The 17,774-nt window shown below is 42.0% G+C and overlaps 1 protein-coding gene across 1 annotated transcript in view; it reads right to left on the reverse strand.

The window, feature by feature from the left end:
• Window positions 1-7,845: 7,845 nt before the first annotated feature.
• Window positions 7,846-17,774, reverse strand: part of LOC124544857 (gamma-secretase subunit pen-2) — a 28,205-nt gene continuing 18,276 nt past the window's right edge. The window contains exons 2-3 of the mRNA XM_047123569.1: window positions 8,253-8,357; window positions 7,846-8,169 (exon numbers count right to left, since the gene is read on the reverse strand). Of these exons, the coding sequence (XP_046979525.1) occupies window positions 8,030-8,169; window positions 8,253-8,357 (245 nt within the window). The 3' untranslated portion in view covers window positions 7,846-8,029. The remainder of the gene's footprint in view (window positions 8,170-8,252; window positions 8,358-17,774) is intronic.

The following is a 17,774-nucleotide window of genomic DNA, read 5'->3' on the forward strand; positions in this document are numbered from 1 at the left end:
CTGTACTATTACTGCTTCTTTCATCCTAGTTGTCTCTCAGATCGCACCCAGGACTCTGCGTTATGGATTCAGTAGCCAATTCTTCATCTACTGTTCATGCTACTGACCTTGACTTTGAGGATACTGTTTCAAAATGGTTTGAGCACGGTATAAGAAGTGGTGATGGATTAGACAGCGACAACGAAATTTAAAGTTAACACAATTCAGAATAGGAACAGTGCGGGAGTGAAGACGAATTTGTTTTGCCACCTATGAAATCCTTGTACAGACTGAATCTTTAGCTAAAGGTTCTGCTAGAAATGTATTTAGTTGAAACAAATATCGCTGGTCTTCAAAGCCTCTTCCAACGATGGTCAATGGCATTATTTTCCACATGCAGGACATGAGCGGGATGAATGCGTTTGTCCTTCACAATTCCTACAAAAGCGATACTCAGGTGAGCCGCTTTAAGTTTTTGAAGAAACTTGCAAACTCGATGGTGACACCACTGATAACAAGGGAGTCAACAACAATCACAAAGCCCGTGAACTTCGTGTATCCATCCACCGTTTTTTGGGTGTAGCAGAACCAAGAGTAGAGCAAAACATGCTCCACCTGCGACCAAAAAAAGAAGAGAAAGACGTCTTATATTAATCATTGTTGCAACATGCCAATGTAGCTTGGTTTCTCTATAAAAATTTCCAGTGAGTGCAAAGAAAACCTCTGGAAAGAAAACTAAAAACCCAAAAATTACTGCAATTTTCATATTTTGAATGTTTTAAGGAAGTTTGTTTTATTACACATATAATAAGCAATAAAAATGTAGGAAAAAATCAAATTTAGAGTGCAGGGTATTTTGAGTTTTCATAGCATTAACATTATCATCTAATATTACTTTCATTTTGTATAGTTTTTTTAAATGCTTTTTTTCTTAAACCTTAAAATTTATTTGAATATTTTTTGTGTGCTATTAATACAACCTTTTACATAAAAACTGAACTGCTTAACTGAAACTGCTGAATGCAAATTTTGTTGCTATTTAAAGGCAGTGGTCTGTCAGACCGCACAATTAACAACGTGACAAAAAAAGTGACCTGGGAAGCTAAGGGATAGGCAAGAGTCACAAAGTCTTTCACAGACTGTACCGGAAGTGAACCAAATAAACATATGGTTTTAGGATTTTAGAGGTTAAGTATGTAATTATAAAAAAAGTAATTGCGCTACAGGCTTACAGTACACTTAAAAATAACATTACGGGTATAGTTGATAAGACATTACAATAAACAATGTTACCCAAAATGAAATCATTAAAATTTAATTCGTATGCATTGGCAAAGTATTAAAATCCATGACAACACAATCTTCATTCAAAAATTCTCGCGTCTCCAGACAATGGTCACTGTCAATGCAACAGGGAACAGAAGAGAAATACGACAGCAATTGTTGGCTGTTATACTTCTCTGGTACAGTCTGTGTGTGAAGTTATCGCCCCAGGCACCATACAGTATGTGTCAGAAGAAGTGCAGTAGCCAGTGCTACTAATTGTGTTGTTATAACACAATTAACTTTCATATTAGTTAGTAATAATAAGAACAAAAACGTCTGTCATTTAAACCAAAGCGGATGCTGTTTGTCTGTTGTCATCACTGAGAAGATGGAAATTCTTTACTCCGCAGTTTCCCATCCCTGCGGCGGTCTTTATGCTGATTTCCCCGCTCTTTGCACACCACTCTACACACGGGGCATAATGTTGCTAGCAGTCTGTACTAAGTTGTTATCTGGAATTATACGGTTTGACGATAAGATGTAGATTCTCAGCATGTGTATGAAAATGTTTACTGCCCCCCTATAAACAAAGGTCTCTACCCTGCAAAAACATTTCCATGGTAAAATGGAAATGTCGTGTGGCTAGGGCCTCCCGTCGGGTAGACCGTTCGCCTGGTGCAGGTCTTTCGATTTGACGCCACTTCGGCGACCTGCGCGTCGATGGGGATGAAATGATGATGATTAGGACAACACAACACCCAGTCCCTGAGCGGAGAAAATTTCCGACCCAGCCGGGAATCGAACCCGGGCCCTTAGGATTGACAGTCTGTCACGCTGACCACTCAGCTACCGGGGCGGACATTTCCATGGTGATGCCATCCACCAAAGAATTTTAGTGAGCGATTTCTGCTTGATGTTAATCCTACCAACAAATTAAGCACTGTTATGTGATCTATAAGCAGCCCATTTTTTTTAAGACGTCTTTTTGTCGAAATCTGGGTACTCCTGTGTTCTTGTAACCTAAAGATTACCATTAATTCAAGTAAAATACTACTAAAATTTGGCACACGTTCATAATTTATCCCCAACTAATCAATAAATTTTATTTACTGGTATCTCTGTTTACTAAACTGACACAAACATAATAGACCAGTAACGAACTATCGTAATGCCATCAATGTTACGGCCCACAAGCACATGCACAGACATGGAACCTAGAATAAGAGTCACTTACATTAAATCCAAATAGGGTTGCCAGATTTCAGTGAGGGAAAATAGGAACACATTTATCAAAACTGACATTTTTTTAAATAATTATATTTACTGCACTTTTTCTAATAGACTCCACTTCACCAAACCTGTCCTCGATATTTTCCATGAAAAACAATGGCTCTGTGGCGGTGAATGTATCCCCATCTGCATGGCGAGCCTGGCCTTCCTCCCATGGTGTAGCTAGGGAAGGGAGGCAGCATTCAAGGATCCTTCACCATTAAAAGAGATGGCTGTTTGAGAACAGCCAGATTTTTCCAGCTTTATATGATTCATGTGCCAGGCACCTTCTCTGATACCACTCACACCGACCAGGGGCTCTCCCCATGGGCACCGCCCAGCCACAGCAAGGGCCGTCTGGCATGGCGGACGTTGGTGGGAGTTCCAATGCTCCAAGAAGATAAGCAACCACTCCTTGGCATACATGGGGAGGCAACAGCTCAGGTATCAGTAGTGTGATCCTGGTGTTGTCAGGGGGCTCTGCCATATGGGTACATAACAGACCCACCACACAGACTGGCTACGCACACTGGTGACCTAGCAGGGTGGAAGAGGGCTACAGTGGGGCAGGGAGGGGGGAGAGGAATCCACACCGTAGATGCTAGGGAGGGAGTTCTTCCCCATATGGCTCACACTAAAAAAAGGGAATTTTGAAGTGGAGGTCAAACCTCAAGTGGGGACCAAAATGCCAATAGGGTGAAAGAACAGGCAAAAGGAACAAAACTGCAACCAATACAGAAAACCAGGTAGATAGCCAGGTCGACATAAATCAGAACACCGAGAGAGGGGAAGGAGGTGACACTGGGGTAGGAGCGGGGGTAGGGAGGGAGAGGGCAGGGGGAAGGAAATGCAGCCAGGGAATGAAGAATGGGCTCATGTGTGCCATGCACGAACTCACGAAAGAAGCATGAGCCCCCTTGGAGGTGGGGGGTGCGGGGGGGGGGGGGGGGGGGTGCTCATCCGAAATGTTCTTAAATGTATATCTAAAAATTTATTCAGATTGCTTCTTTTTTTAAAACCAGTCAAAATGAAAACAACCCTGTGCCTGTGAAAAACCCACATTGATGATTTAATCCACCTTTAGCATGAAATGTTAATATCTGCCACACCCATTTCTAGAAGATGCCTCACCGCTAATCTCAAATGGCCTCATTGCTTGTGGCTACTACTAAAAAGATATTCCAATGGTCGGTGAGCAACAGGACAGTATGTAGGTGCATGAGGTAAGGAATACATATATACATATTGTACTTATTAATTATACCACAAATAACAGCCATCCAGTTAAAAGTGGTGGCTTGCAAGTTTCGGCACAAGGGCTGGGACTCATTTTAAATGTGCTTGTTGCCAACATAATGCCCTCATGGTGTACTTAAGCAAGAAGTACCTTAAGGTATGATGGTCTAGCAGACCCACACACCATGCATCCTGTTATAACCTTTAATCACCAATAATTGCATGGATATTCAAACACACTCACTTAGAAACAATAGCTGGTTACATGATAACAACTCAGTATCTCTTATTCGACTGCCGTGCCGTGACGTGCGGCCGTCGCCGTTCGTAGCTAGGTGGCGCTCCCGCGCTCAGCCGAGTTGCGGAGCGCCTCTATCGCCGTTTGCGCGTACTGTCGTGGCGGCACTGTCACAACACATCCATAAACAGCCTGGGACCAAATAAAAGCTCCATAAAACTGGAGCACCCATGGTCATTCTACTTCCAATACCCAAAGTGCAACACATTTTAAAACATTAAAGGCTCTGTGGGATTGAGTGCTCAAGCTCATAAAGTGTGGAATCCATGTAAGCATCTGATAGAAACAGAAGCCTATACACCTAACTGACTCTTGAAAATTTAAAACAGAGTCCATTGATTTAAGTTCTGGAATGTTAGAAGGATGATGAGAATGGTTGAAAACAGACGACACAGATTTTTCAGATGAAAACTTAAAACCAGTTTTAAGTGCCCATTCCTCCAATATCTTAACAGTCATCTGCATCTGGCATGTACTTGCTAGAAGACGAAGATGTACAAAAAATTGAAAATTCGCCCACAAATAAGGAGCACTTAATTGGACCCTTTATTGTGGATGTAATGCTGTCTACAGCTATTAAAAGTACAGTAATACTTAAAACATTATGTTTCTCATATAAAATGATCTAATAAATCATCACTACCTCCACACCTAAAATAAAATTGGCAATTGGGAGGGCCATATAAAACAGGAAGACATCCCCGAAAAAGTCACATGTGGAGCTGTTCAACATATTATGCCTCCAAGTAATATTATAGTCCTCCTCATTAGTTATAGGCAGGTCCTGCAAGGTACAGTTACCAATGACGAAGCAATACCTCCAGAAAACACACTGTATGCAACCTACATGCTGCCTAGATTCTAAGATCCAGACAAGGTGGTGGCTGACCATCCACTCCAGTCTTTCCCATGCAGCTATCTGAGCATTTCCTAAGTTTAAGAAGGAAGATAAAATAGCTTCCTTGCATGAATCAAGAAATTGACAGGTTTCCCAGTTTTAAGAGAATTTCCTTAACAGTCTTAGTAAGGTCTCGCCTCACATGCTGAATCCGCTATCACACACTGATGGGGGCAGGTACAGACTACACTGGTGCACCTATCAGCAAGCAATCAGTAGTGACAGGAAGTTGGATCTTGCCTGGTGATCTGAGCGAAGTGCTCTGCCTTGGTCTCTGCAATATCTTTCATGTTGGTTAGGAGACTCATTCATCATTACAGCATTAGGCACCTCCCATCTCCCCCTGAAATCCTCTTAATGGCTTCCTATACAAGGGCTGGTGTAGTGGAACTATTGCCATGAAATCTTTTTATTCTCCATAACTGCACAACAGCTCTTTGCCCTCACCACCTTAAGGGTTGTGAGTTTCTCATCAGATGGCTAGCACTTGATACTCCACAGGATGTAACTCTCCTTAATTGCAAAGTGACAATCATCACTCCACCGTTGGACAGGCAGTCTTCCTGGCTGGCCCAAAAACTTAAGCATGGATGCATCAGTAGTGTAGTGGATTGTTTTGATGATATGATACACCCAATCTTTGATGCCATCTCTACACTCAAATACAGCCAATTGGCAGAACAGCATCAGTTAGCCGAAGTAAGCACCTATCTAGACAGCACTCTTTTTGGCGTTATTCTTTTTGGTATAAGAATCCAGTTTGGGAAGTGGTCACTGGGATGCACTGCTATTGCAGTCGACACAAGTGGCTGCTATTGCATTTGACACAGAACAGAGAAACTGCACCAATTTTCACCACCTTCGTTTGTAGCTCAGCAACATTATCCACATTGCATCATGATATGATGTGATCATAGTACTGACATCTGAAACAGCGGATTGACCTGAGGGCAAATAAATCATACTGTAATATGCTCTGGCAACAATGGAGAAGTGTAGGTTAGAATAAATGTAGGTGACTTTTGTTCTAGCTTGCCATTTAATCACTCTAATTGGTTTCTGTCATCCTCCCATTCTTCCCAAGTTTCTCTACATCTATATGCATTAAGTCCCAGAAAACATCCTTTGCTTGAATTAAGGTTGTTGTGTAATTCAGTCTCAGTTCAATATTCTGTAAGAGCGTTCACTTCCGGCAGTTGTTCCTCTTTATGTCATGTGGAAGTTTCTACCAATAGTGTGTCTGTCCACAAGCTCTTTGTAAATTTCAGTATGCCTGCTATACGTTGTAACCTTCTATTTATACAAGAAATGTGAAATCTTTTCAAAGCTTTCCTTCTGTCTTTTGATGATAATAAAAAAAAAACACTGCGAGACACATTGCGTGTACTGTTACTAATAGCCTAGGAGGCGTTCTTTTTTTAGCCAGAGCATGCGGAGGGCTACCTACAGTCCTTTTTGCCGAGTGCGTGTCTTTACTCCCAGGTGTACACCCATTCCGTTGAAAGCATTTTTTTGTGATGAATTAATCATGGTGATCTGTCTTACTATTATTGCTGCTTCCAATATTGACAGATGTCTCAGGTGGACTAGTCACGTGAGATCTCATTGGGATTTGGGTGTTAATACCACCCGATGGACGACCTTTACCACTGTGAGTTTTTGAAAATGATGAAGGCTGCATTTATGTCCCATAAGCAGCTATGGAAACATGAGTCCACCCAGAGACCCAGTTGCCTGACTAAGATTTTTATCATCAAGGTGAGGCAGGTTCCTTAGAAGTTATTTCACCTCAAAAGCCATTTACCCCAAGCAGCATGTAGTTCATCATGATACTGAGGTTTTCTTTTATACAGGTTTGTAGCAGCCTCGTGATCCTGAAGCCTGCCCAGAAATTAAAACTACAGAAGGCTTATGGGACTCACCAAACCTCAACTCAGGAAGCACAGATTCACCAATCCCATACCCAGTCAACGAAGACAGAGTCGCCTGATGTGCTTGCCACATGGCATGTTCCAAGAGGCACAGACGCACCTAGCATAACCTCTCAGTAATATTAAAGCCACTTCTTTTGATCTGTGGGACTGGAATGACATTTTCCATGATAAGATTGTGGTCTTAAGCAGTCTTAATTTGTTATTGTGTACCTCCAGCCACCCATTCTATCACTGACACATAACTTCCCTCCTCAACATTGAAGTAATAGCACTCATGGGGACAGCACAGACTGCAACAAAGTTAGGAACCTAGGGATAATTGTCTGGGACATCACAAGTGTTGATGATGATGTTACGAAGATTAGGAGGATGACAGTGTGTGATGTGGTATGAATACTGGCAAGAGATTAGGGCTCAGCTAAAAAGAAAAAAAATTAGTCTTGGTGAAGTAATGGATTGGGGAATTCAAAGTCTTTGAGGCCTAGGTGGTACTGGGTGACAGGAGGGCATAGGAGTGCTTAGAAAGTTTCAGGAAATGAGAGCTTATTTGTCAGTAGCTGAGAGGAGACTGCTTGGGACACTGGTCTGTGAACAAGATCTGTGAGGAATATGTGAGAGAGAAGAGCTTGGGAGAAGTTATCAAAAGAGGCATGGAGGCATTCAGTATTGGGGCAGATATGTTTGTTGCAGGTGCCTAGGCTGTTGGGAAAAGAATGTGATGTAGCAAGAGTATCACTTCAATCATTACAGCCATATATTGAATGTTGCCCCATATAACATAAAAAAATAAAAAAAACTTAAAACTAGTCTTCAAAATTAATCACTGATAGTTTAAGTAGTTCCAATAAATTACAAGAATTTGTACAATTTCAAACTTTGAAAATTTATTGTTTTCAATATGACAAACCCTACATCTTTTGTTACATATTTATAAAAAAAAAAAAAAATCAAAGAATGCACTAAAGATTTTGACAGTGTTTCTCAAGTTTATTCCAATACTACATTATATTTACAATGCTTCTTTTAAAACAAAGTTTGTCTCCCAATAGGTTCAGTATTAAGATAATGAAAAATCACGGGCTCACAGTTTATAGTCTCCTTCTGAGAACAAATGATTAGCACAAACCACAAAGTGCCAGCATTCTGCAGTTATGGGACCCCAGTTGGTATAATGAAAGACATGTAATCAGCTGTAGCTCCCCATTCTGCTCTGTGTGTTTGAAACATGACAATCCACGACACCAGAATTATAGTCCAAATAATAGCTCCAATCGCAGATAAAATCACATCTGAAACAACATACAATAGTAAAACACATAATCTTATCCTTCGAATATTCCATAAATAAGATTTGGATGTAAGAAATACATACATTTCTTGATAGGCTTTTGCTCTTCATACTCTGGTCGTTTGAATGCTTCCGGAAAAAACCATATAGCATTTATGCACCACAGAAATGGCAAAAATGCAAAGCCCGCTAAAACAGAGAGAAAACAAATTCCTTATAAAAACGTATCTCAACATCACAGCAGTTTGATGAAAGAGAATTTTGTTTACAAAAAAAAAAAAAAAAAAACACAAAGACAAATGAGGTATTTTTTTATGCCACACCAACCATACTGGAACATACAGATGGATCATGATTGATTCTTTCACTATGAAATTATGTGTTCGTAGCTACAAAACTTTAAGGCAGATTAATTTTATGTCAGACTAAGACTCAAACATGGACTCACTCTCTTCCCTAGGAGCTATTTAGCTCTGAAAATTACTAGTCCTTCCTTTTCCTCTTGCCTGTTTACTTCTGTACAAGACTTAATACCCATTATTTTATTCTTATGAAACTTACTCAAAAGAAAGCCTGAGGTGGTAGAATTATTCTGCAGTCTGTTGCAAATGCTATTTCTCTAACCTTTCTCAATAGTGTTTCACAAAAAGATCCACCTTCTCTCCAAAAACTACCATCAAACCTAGGGAGTATTTCTATAATACTCACACACGATTGAACCAACCAGTAACACAGCTGGTATGATGCCTCTGAATTGCTTCCATGTCTTCCTTTTGTCTGATGTTGTAGGGACATCAAACACTTCAGACAGGGCAGAACAAGCATTCAGTACACTATCTCCTTTAAGAGTGTACTACACTTTTCCAGAACTTGAGGGTCCTGTAACAAATGGCATTAAATATATTGGCCTATAATGTGGGGCACCTGTTGTTGAGTCCTATACAGGATACTCTGTGCATTTTCCCACCTGCTTGGGGTGTTCACTCTGTGTGAGGGCTCTCAAGATAATCATGAACTAAGACAGGAGCAATGCAAAGCACTCACTGTAAAACTGTTGCTTTTCAATACAAGGGATGTTTATATCTGTCACCGTTTTGTGAGAACGTTTGGTTATCAAATGATGATAATTCTGTACAGTTTTCATGTGTGGGTGATGTTTTTAATTTTACTCAACTATTTCTTCTGAGATTAGTGGCCACTGTAATCAGTGTAGTTAACAGCTCAGTTCAGTGCCGGCTATCGCCTGTGACACATATCCAGGGTATCAAGTTACGTACTTGGCTTTTCCTGTGTTTTCTTAAGTGTACATATTTGTTTAATTGCTTGTGTGTTTTGGTATTTAAGAAGTTTAGTCTCACTTTTCTGTTAGCTGTAAATGTGAATTCAGGCAGTCTGTACTTCAGTTGTCATTTCTTCTGAACAGCCAGTTACATAGTTCACTGAGGTATCTGCGTCCCTTTGTTACACACCAGGAGGATAACAAGTTGCTTACCTAGGTTTCTGCCACCTTACTGTTTACTCTTCAGTTAGTCTTGCTAGGATGGGTACGTTGTGTGCCTGCTGTGTGTGGACACATGAGGGGCTGGCCCCAATCTGCGGGGAACAGTCGAATGTGGTTTTGGCTGTGATCAGTCGCCTTCAGGACCGTCTTGGGGTGTAGCGGTGGCAGAGATTCTGGAGTGTCGCATGGGACACCTCATGTGTCACTTGTTTCGCCCAAGGATTCTACTGCTGAGGCACCTTCTATCGCACCCAACGTGGTGGACCTGAATGGCAAATGGCGGACGGTAACATGTTTGTGTCGTATGGCCCCGCCTATTCACACTGTGAGTGAACTGGTGACTCTTCCTTCAGCAGCATCTGAGCAGGAACAAGTGGTCAGTAGTTTGCTGATTATTGGGTGCTCCATTGTTAGGCTGTGCACTTGATATGTCTACTGGAGGCCCTCATCCAAGACGTGGAGGCGACCTTCCCTGGAGCTGTCAAACATACAGCATACAGGCGCAGTCGTCTGAAAGCTGTGGCTTACATTGGCACCAATGATGCCTGTCGCATGGGTGCTGAGGGCATCCTCAGTTCTTACAAGTGGCTGGCAGAGGTGGTGAAGACGGCTGGCCTTACATGCTGGGTGCAAGCAGAGCTCGCAATTTGCAGCATCCTTTGGTTTTGAGCTGAGTGGAGGGTCTCAACCGAGGGCTTCATTGTCTTTGTGACAGTCTTGGCTGCAGATTTATGGACCTCTGTCATTGGGTGGGAATTTGTAAGACTCCCCTTGGTAAGTCAGGTGTGTACTACACAAAGGAAGAAGCTACTCGAGTAGCACAGTACTTGTGGAGTGCATATGTTTTCTTTTTTAGGCTGGGTGGTAATTTGAGGTATTCTCACAAATACTTGCCAGTCAATATGCATATAGGGAAATCATATAGTGTTCAGAGTAAAGAAAGTTTGACTGCAAAAATTGTAATAGTAAACTGTCAAAGTATTCATAACTAAGTTCCAGATTGTATTGTCCTCCAGCAAAGTTCTCATCCTCAAATTATTCTTGAGACTGAGAGCTGGCTAAACCCCGAAGTAAAAAGGTCTGAGATATTTAGCATGTCTTTGAGTGTTCATCGGAAAGACAGATTAGATACTGTAGGAAGGGGCGTGTTCATTGTAGCTGACAAAAATATTGTCTAGCGAGTTTGAAATTGAGTGTGATAGTGAAGTTATCAGGTCATGCATAACATATCTAGGTGAAACCAAGTTAACTGTGGGATGTTCTTCGGACTACTCTAGTCCACTGTGACAATTCTAGAGTCATTCAAAGAAAGTTAATAAATCAGTCAAGAGAGCTAGGAGAGTGTTCGTGCTAGAAAGAGCAGATAAGCAGTTGTTAGCATCTCACTTAGACAATGAACTGCAATCATTTATTTTCAGAATGATGGCCATAGAGGAATTATGGGCAAAGTTTAAATAATTGTAAATCTTGCTCTGGACAAGTATGTGCTTAGTCAGTGGATTAAGGATGGGAAAGATCCACTGTGGTTTAATAACAAAATCTGGAAAATGGTGAGGAAGAAAAGGCTGTTGCACTCTTGGTTCAAAAGAGGATGCGCAAATGACGACAGGCAAAGTTTAGTAGAGATTTGTACATCTGTGAAAAGATCTGTGCTCGAAGCATAGAACATCTACTGCTGTTCTACCTTGGCTAAAGATCTGGTGGAGAAACTGAAACAATTCTGGTCCTATGTAAAATTGCTAAGTGGGTCTAAGGCTTCCATTCAGTAGTTTGTTGACCAGTCTGGTTTAACAGTAGAAGATAGCAAAAGGAAAGCAAAAGTTTTAAATTCCACATTTAAGAAATCGTTCATGCAGGAGACTCGTACAAATGTACCATCATTTGACCATTCCACAAAGTCCCATATGGATGGCACAGTAATAAACACCCCTGGCGTAGAGAAACAACCAAAGGAGTTGAAAACAAATAAGTCTCCAGGTCCAGATGGAACCCCAAGTCAGTTTTACGAAGAGTACTTCATGTCATTGGCCCCTTACCTAGCCTGCATTTATCGTGAATCTCTCGACAAGCACAAAGTGCCAAGTGAGTGGAAAAAAGTGGAAGTGATTCCTGTATCTAAGAAGGGTAAAAGAACGAGCCCCAAAATTACAGACCAATATGCTTAATATCAGTTTGCTGCACAATTCTACAGTGTATTCTGATCTCAGATATAATAAATCCCCTAGAGACTGAAAAGCTTTTCTCACGTGATATACTGCAAACTATGGATGAAGGACGACAGGCTGATTCCATATTTCTAAATTTCCAAGAAGTATTCAACACAGTACCCCACTGCAAACTGTTAATGAAGGTATGTGCAAATGGAATAGGTTCCCAGATATGCGACTGGCTTGAAGACTTCTTAAGTAGTAGAACATAGTATGTTGTCCTCGATAGTGATTATTCATCAGAGGCAGGGCTAATATCAGGAGTGCCATGGAAGTGTGATACAGCCTCTGCTATCTTCTGTATACATTAATGATCTGGCAGACAGGGTGGGCAGCAATCTGCAGTTTTCGCTGATGGTACTGTGATGTACAGGATGGTGCTGAAGATCAGTCACTGTAGGTTGATGCAAGATGACCTAGACAAAACATCTAGTTGGTTTGATGAATGGCAGCCTGTTCTTAATGTAGAAAAATATAAGTTAATGTGGAGGATAAGAAAAACAAACCCTTATTGTTTGGATACAGCATTAGTAGTGTCCTGCTTGGCACAGTCAAGTCATTTAAATATCTGGCCATAATGTAGTGAAGTGATATGAAGTGGAACAAGCATGTGAGCACTGTGGTAGGGAAGGCAAATGGCTGACTTCAGTTTATTAGGAGAATTTTACGAAACAGTGGTTCAAATGTAAAGGAGACCGCATATAGGACACTAGTGCAATCTATTCTTGAGTACTGCTCCGGTGTTTCGGATCCGCTCTACATCAGACTGAAAGAAGACATCGAAGCAATTCAGAGGCGAGCTGCTAGATTTGTTACCAGGAGGTTCCATCAGCTTGCAAGTGTTACGGATATGCTTCGGGAAATAAACTGAGAATCTGTGTAGGGAAGAAAACATTCATTTTGAAGAACCCTGTTAAGAAAATTTAGAGATCCAGCATTTGAGGCTGACTGCAGAACAATCCTACTGCCCCCAACATACATTTCGCATAGGGACCATGTAAAAAAGATATGAGAAATCAGGGTTCATATAGAGGCATACAGACAAAATTTTCCCTCACTCTATTTGCAAGTGGATCATGAAAGGAAAGAACTAGTTGTGGCACAGGGTACCCTCTGCCACGCACTGTACAGTGGCTTGCAGTGTACGTATGTAGATGTAGATTGTCCTTAGTCTCAAGGACAACTAAAAAGGTTTCCATTTTTGGGCATAATTCTCAGCTTATAAATTTATACTAAAGACAGAGTTTACTTATTTATCAAAAAATAAGCTTAGTGCATTTTGGTAACATCTACTTCAAGTCCGATGAACATTCTGTTTGAATTGAATATTCATGAATAGGCAAAAAGCTTTAATTTTTTAAATTCTAAGCTCAAGGTATAAAAAGGCGTTTCCATTTGTTTAGATCCAAAATCCAAGCACAGTGTGCCATTTTCATTTGGGAAGAAGCAACTGGAGCAACTATACGCACACACACACTACCTGATCAAAAGTACATGGACACCTATATGTAACTCGAAATTGACCGCTAGAAGCCACAAGTGGCAGACCCCCACTAGTATAAAAGGAGTCGGGGAGTATCGAGTTGTCATTGGAGAAGCAGTAACAGCAGAATGGTTGGTTGGTTGGTTTGTTTGTTTAAAAGAGGGGGGACGGGACCAAACTACGAGGTCATCAGTCCCTTGTTCCGAAGGAAACAATGCCACAAGGATGAGAATAAGACATTTGAGACAACACAAAACAGAATGAAAGGAAAAACCATAACAATGACTGAAGGGCAACAAACACTTAAATGGAAAAAAGGGGACAACAAAACCACAAAGAGACAAGGAGCAGTTAGAGGAGGTTAAAACAAGAAAGCATGTTACCATTGCTGGCTGACCATGAGGATAAAAAGGAAAAGCCAGCCACTCTGTAACAAAATAAAACCCCCACGCTGAAAGCACTAGGGTGGAGGACACACAGGGACAAAGGACAGGTGCTAAAACTTTGAGCAAATGATAAAACTCACCCTCACGAATAAAACATAAAACTAAAGCTGCTGTTGAGGCATTATCATCCAACACTGAAGGTAGGATGCTGGGAAAGTTAAAAGTCTGCTGCAGAGCGGCTAAAAGTGGGCAATCCAGTAAGAGATGGACAACCGTCATTTGTGAGCCACAGCGACACCGAGATGGGTCCTTGTGACAGAGGAGGTAACCATGCATCAGCCACGTATGGCCAATGCAGAGCCGACAGAGAACCACAGAGTCACTGTGAGAGGCGTGCATGGAGGACTTCCACACATTCGTAGTTTCCTTAATGGCACGCACCTTGTTGTGCATACTGAGGTTATGCCATTCCGTCTCCCAAAGCTGCAAAACCTTGCGGCATAATACCGAACACAGGTCAGTTTCAGAGAAGCCAATCTCCATAAGCGGTTTCTGCGTAGCCTGTCTGACCAGCCTGTCAGCAAGTTTGTTGCCTGGGATTCAGATGTGACCTGAGGTCCAGACAAACACCACTGAATGACTGGACTTTTCCATGGCACAGATGGACTCCTGGATGGTCGCTACTGAAGGATGATGAGGGTAGCACTGGGTGATATCTTGTAGGCTGCTCAAGGAGTCAGTACACAGGAGAAATGACTCAACTGGGCATGAGTGGATGTGCTCAAGAGTAGGAGATATGGCTGCCAGCTCTGCAGTGAAAACACTGCAGCCATCTGGCAAGGCGTGCTGTTCTATCTGCCCTCCATGAACATATGCAAAGCCAACATGACCATCAGTCATCGAGCCACCATGGACCCGGTACATGTTGAGCATCGAGCGGAAGTGACAGCGGAGAGTCTACATCTATATGATTACTCTGCCATTCACAATAAAGTGCCTGGCAGAGGGTTCAATGAACCACCTTCAAACTGTCCCTCTACTGTTCCACTCTCGAATGGCGCGCGGGAAAAACGAGCACAAAGTTTTCTGTGTGAGCCATGATTTCCCTTATTTTATCGTGATGATCATTTCTCCCTATGTAGGTGGGTGCCAACAGAACATTTTTGCAAGCAGAGGAGAAAACTGGTGATTGAAATTTCATGAGAAGATCCCGTCGCAACGAGAAACACCTTTGTTTTAATGATTGCCACTCCAATTCATGTATCATGTCTGTGGCACTATCTCCCTTACTTTGCAATAATACAAAACGAGCTGCCCTTCTTTGTACTTTTTCAACATCATCCGTCTGTCCCATCTGGAGCGGATCCCACACCACACAGCAATACTCCAGAATAGGGCGGACAAGCGTGGTGCAAGCAGTCTCTTTAGTAGACCTGTTGCACTTTCCAAGTGTTCTGCCAGTGAATCACAGTCTTTGGTTGGCTCTACCCACAACATTATCTATGTGATCGTTCCAATTTAGGGTATTTGTAATTGTAATTCCTAAGTATTTAGTTGAATTTACAGCCTTCAGATTTGTGTAACTTATCGCGTAATCGAAATGTAGCGGATTTCTTTTAGTACTCATGTGAATAACTTCACACTTTTCTTTATTCATGGTCAATTGCCACTTTTTGCACCATACAGACATCTTATCTAAATAATTTTGCAATTTGTTTTGGTCATCCGATGACTTTACAAGATGGTAAATGACAGCATCATCTGCAAACAATCTAAGATGGCTACTGAGATTTGTCTCCTATGTCATTAATATAGTTCAGGAACAATAGAGGGCCTATAACACTTCCTTGGGGTACACCAGATATTATTTCCGTTTTACTCAATGACTTTCCATCTGTTACCATGAACTGTGACCTTCCTGACAGAAAATCACTGATCCAGTTGCACAACTGAGGCGATATTCCATAGGCATGCAGTTGGGTTAGAAGACGTTTGTGAGAAACACTGTCGAAAGCCTTCTGGAAATCTAAAAATATGGAATCAATTTGACATCCCCTGGCGGTAGCACTCACTCATTACTTCACAAGTATAAAGAGCTAGTTGTGTTTCGCAAGAATGATATTTTCTGAATCCACGCTGGCTATGTGTTAATAAATCGTTTTCTTCGAGGTACTTCACAATGTTCAAATACAGTTTATGTTCCAAAACCCTACTGCAAATCGACATTAGTGATATGGGCCTGTAATACAACGGATTACTACTACTTCCCTTTTTGTGTCTTGGTGAGACTCGTTAGGTATGGTCTTTCTGTGAGCGAGTGGTTGTATATAATAGATAAATATGGAGCTACTGTATCAGCATACTCTGAGAGGAACCTGACTGGTATACAATCTGGATCAGAAGCCTTGCTTTTATTAAGTGATTTAAGCTGCTTTGCAAAAGTGAGGATATCTATTTCTATGTTTCTCATCTTGGCAGTTGTTCCTGATTGGAATTCAGTAATATTTACTTTGTCTTCTTTGGTGAAGCAGTTTCAGAAAATCATGTTTAATAACTCTGCTTTAGTGGCACTATCATCAATGACTTCACCACTGTTATCACGCAGTGAAGGTATTGATTGCGTCTTGCCATTGGTGTGCCCGAATCTCTCTGGGTTTCCTGCCAGATTTCGAGACAGAGTTTCATTGTGGAAATTATTGAGAACATCTAGCAGTGAAGTACACGCTATATTTTGAACTTATGCAAAACTTTGCCAGTCTTGGGAATTTTGCGTTCTTTTAAATTTGGCATTCTTTTTTTGCTGCTTCTGCAACAGCAATGTGGCCCATTTTGTGTACCTTGGGGGGGATCAGTACCATCACTTATTAATTTATTTGGTATATATCTCACAACTGCTGTCACAGCGTTAACTGAGTCCTTAGGGCCACGTGAAAGGTCCAGGCAAAGCCGCAGCCAAGGTGTACACCGCGGAGATGTACGTGAATGAACCACAAGTATAGGCGGCAAAGGCAAGGACTCCAGTTCGGAGAGAAGGGATTGTACATGAACTGCAATTTTAAGCCCTGATCTGGGCCGCCGATGCGGGAGATGAACCGCCGTGGGTGGGAAAAGGAGACGGTAATTCGGATGTGCAGGAGGACTACAAATGTGTGCAACATAACTGGAGAGCAATTATGCATGCCTAACTTGCAATGGAGGGACTCCGGCCTCCAAAAGGAAGCTGGTCACTGGACTCATCCTAAAACCTCCTGTCACTAGGCGAACGCCACAATGGTGCACTGGGTTGAGTAAACGCAATGCTGAGGATGCCGACGAACCGCAATACAGACTCCCATACTCAAGGTGGGATTGAACAACGGCTCTGTAGAGCTGCAGCAGCATAGAGTAATCTGCACCCCAGTTGGTGTCGCTCAGGCAGCGGAGGACACTGAGGTGCTGCCAGCACTTCCGCTTAAGCTGACAAAGGTGAGGAAGAAAAGTCAATCGGGCGACGAAAACCAGTCCTAAGAATCGACATGTCCTCACTACAGTGAGTGGATCGTCATTAAGATAAAGTTCTGGTTCCAGATGTACGGTATGACGCCGACAGAAGTGCATAACACAAGAACTTGCAGCTGAAAACTGGAAACTGTGGGCTAGAGCCCATGACTGTGCCTTGTGGACGGCTCCCTGTAAGTGCCGTTCAGCAACACCAGTATTGGTGGAGCAGTACGAAATGCAGAAGTCTTCTGCATACAGAGATGGTGAGGCGGACAGCCCTGCAGCTGCTGCTTGACCATTAATGGCCACTAAAAATAGAGATACACTCAATATGAAGCCCTGCGGGACCTCATTCTCCTGGATACGGGGCGAAATATGAGAGGCACCAACTTGGACATGGAAAGTACAAAGCGACAGGAAATTTTGGATAAAAATCGGGAGTGGGCCTCTGAGACCCCACTTGCATAATGTGGCAAGGATATGAAGTCGCCGGGTCCTGTCATACGCTTTTCGTACATCAAAAAAGACGGCAACCAGGTGTTGGCATCT

The sequence above is a fragment of the Schistocerca americana genome, chromosome 8 (assembly GCF_021461395.2).
Source record: "Schistocerca americana isolate TAMUIC-IGC-003095 chromosome 8, iqSchAmer2.1, whole genome shotgun sequence".
Taxonomy (NCBI): Eukaryota; Metazoa; Arthropoda; class Insecta; order Orthoptera; family Acrididae; genus Schistocerca; species Schistocerca americana.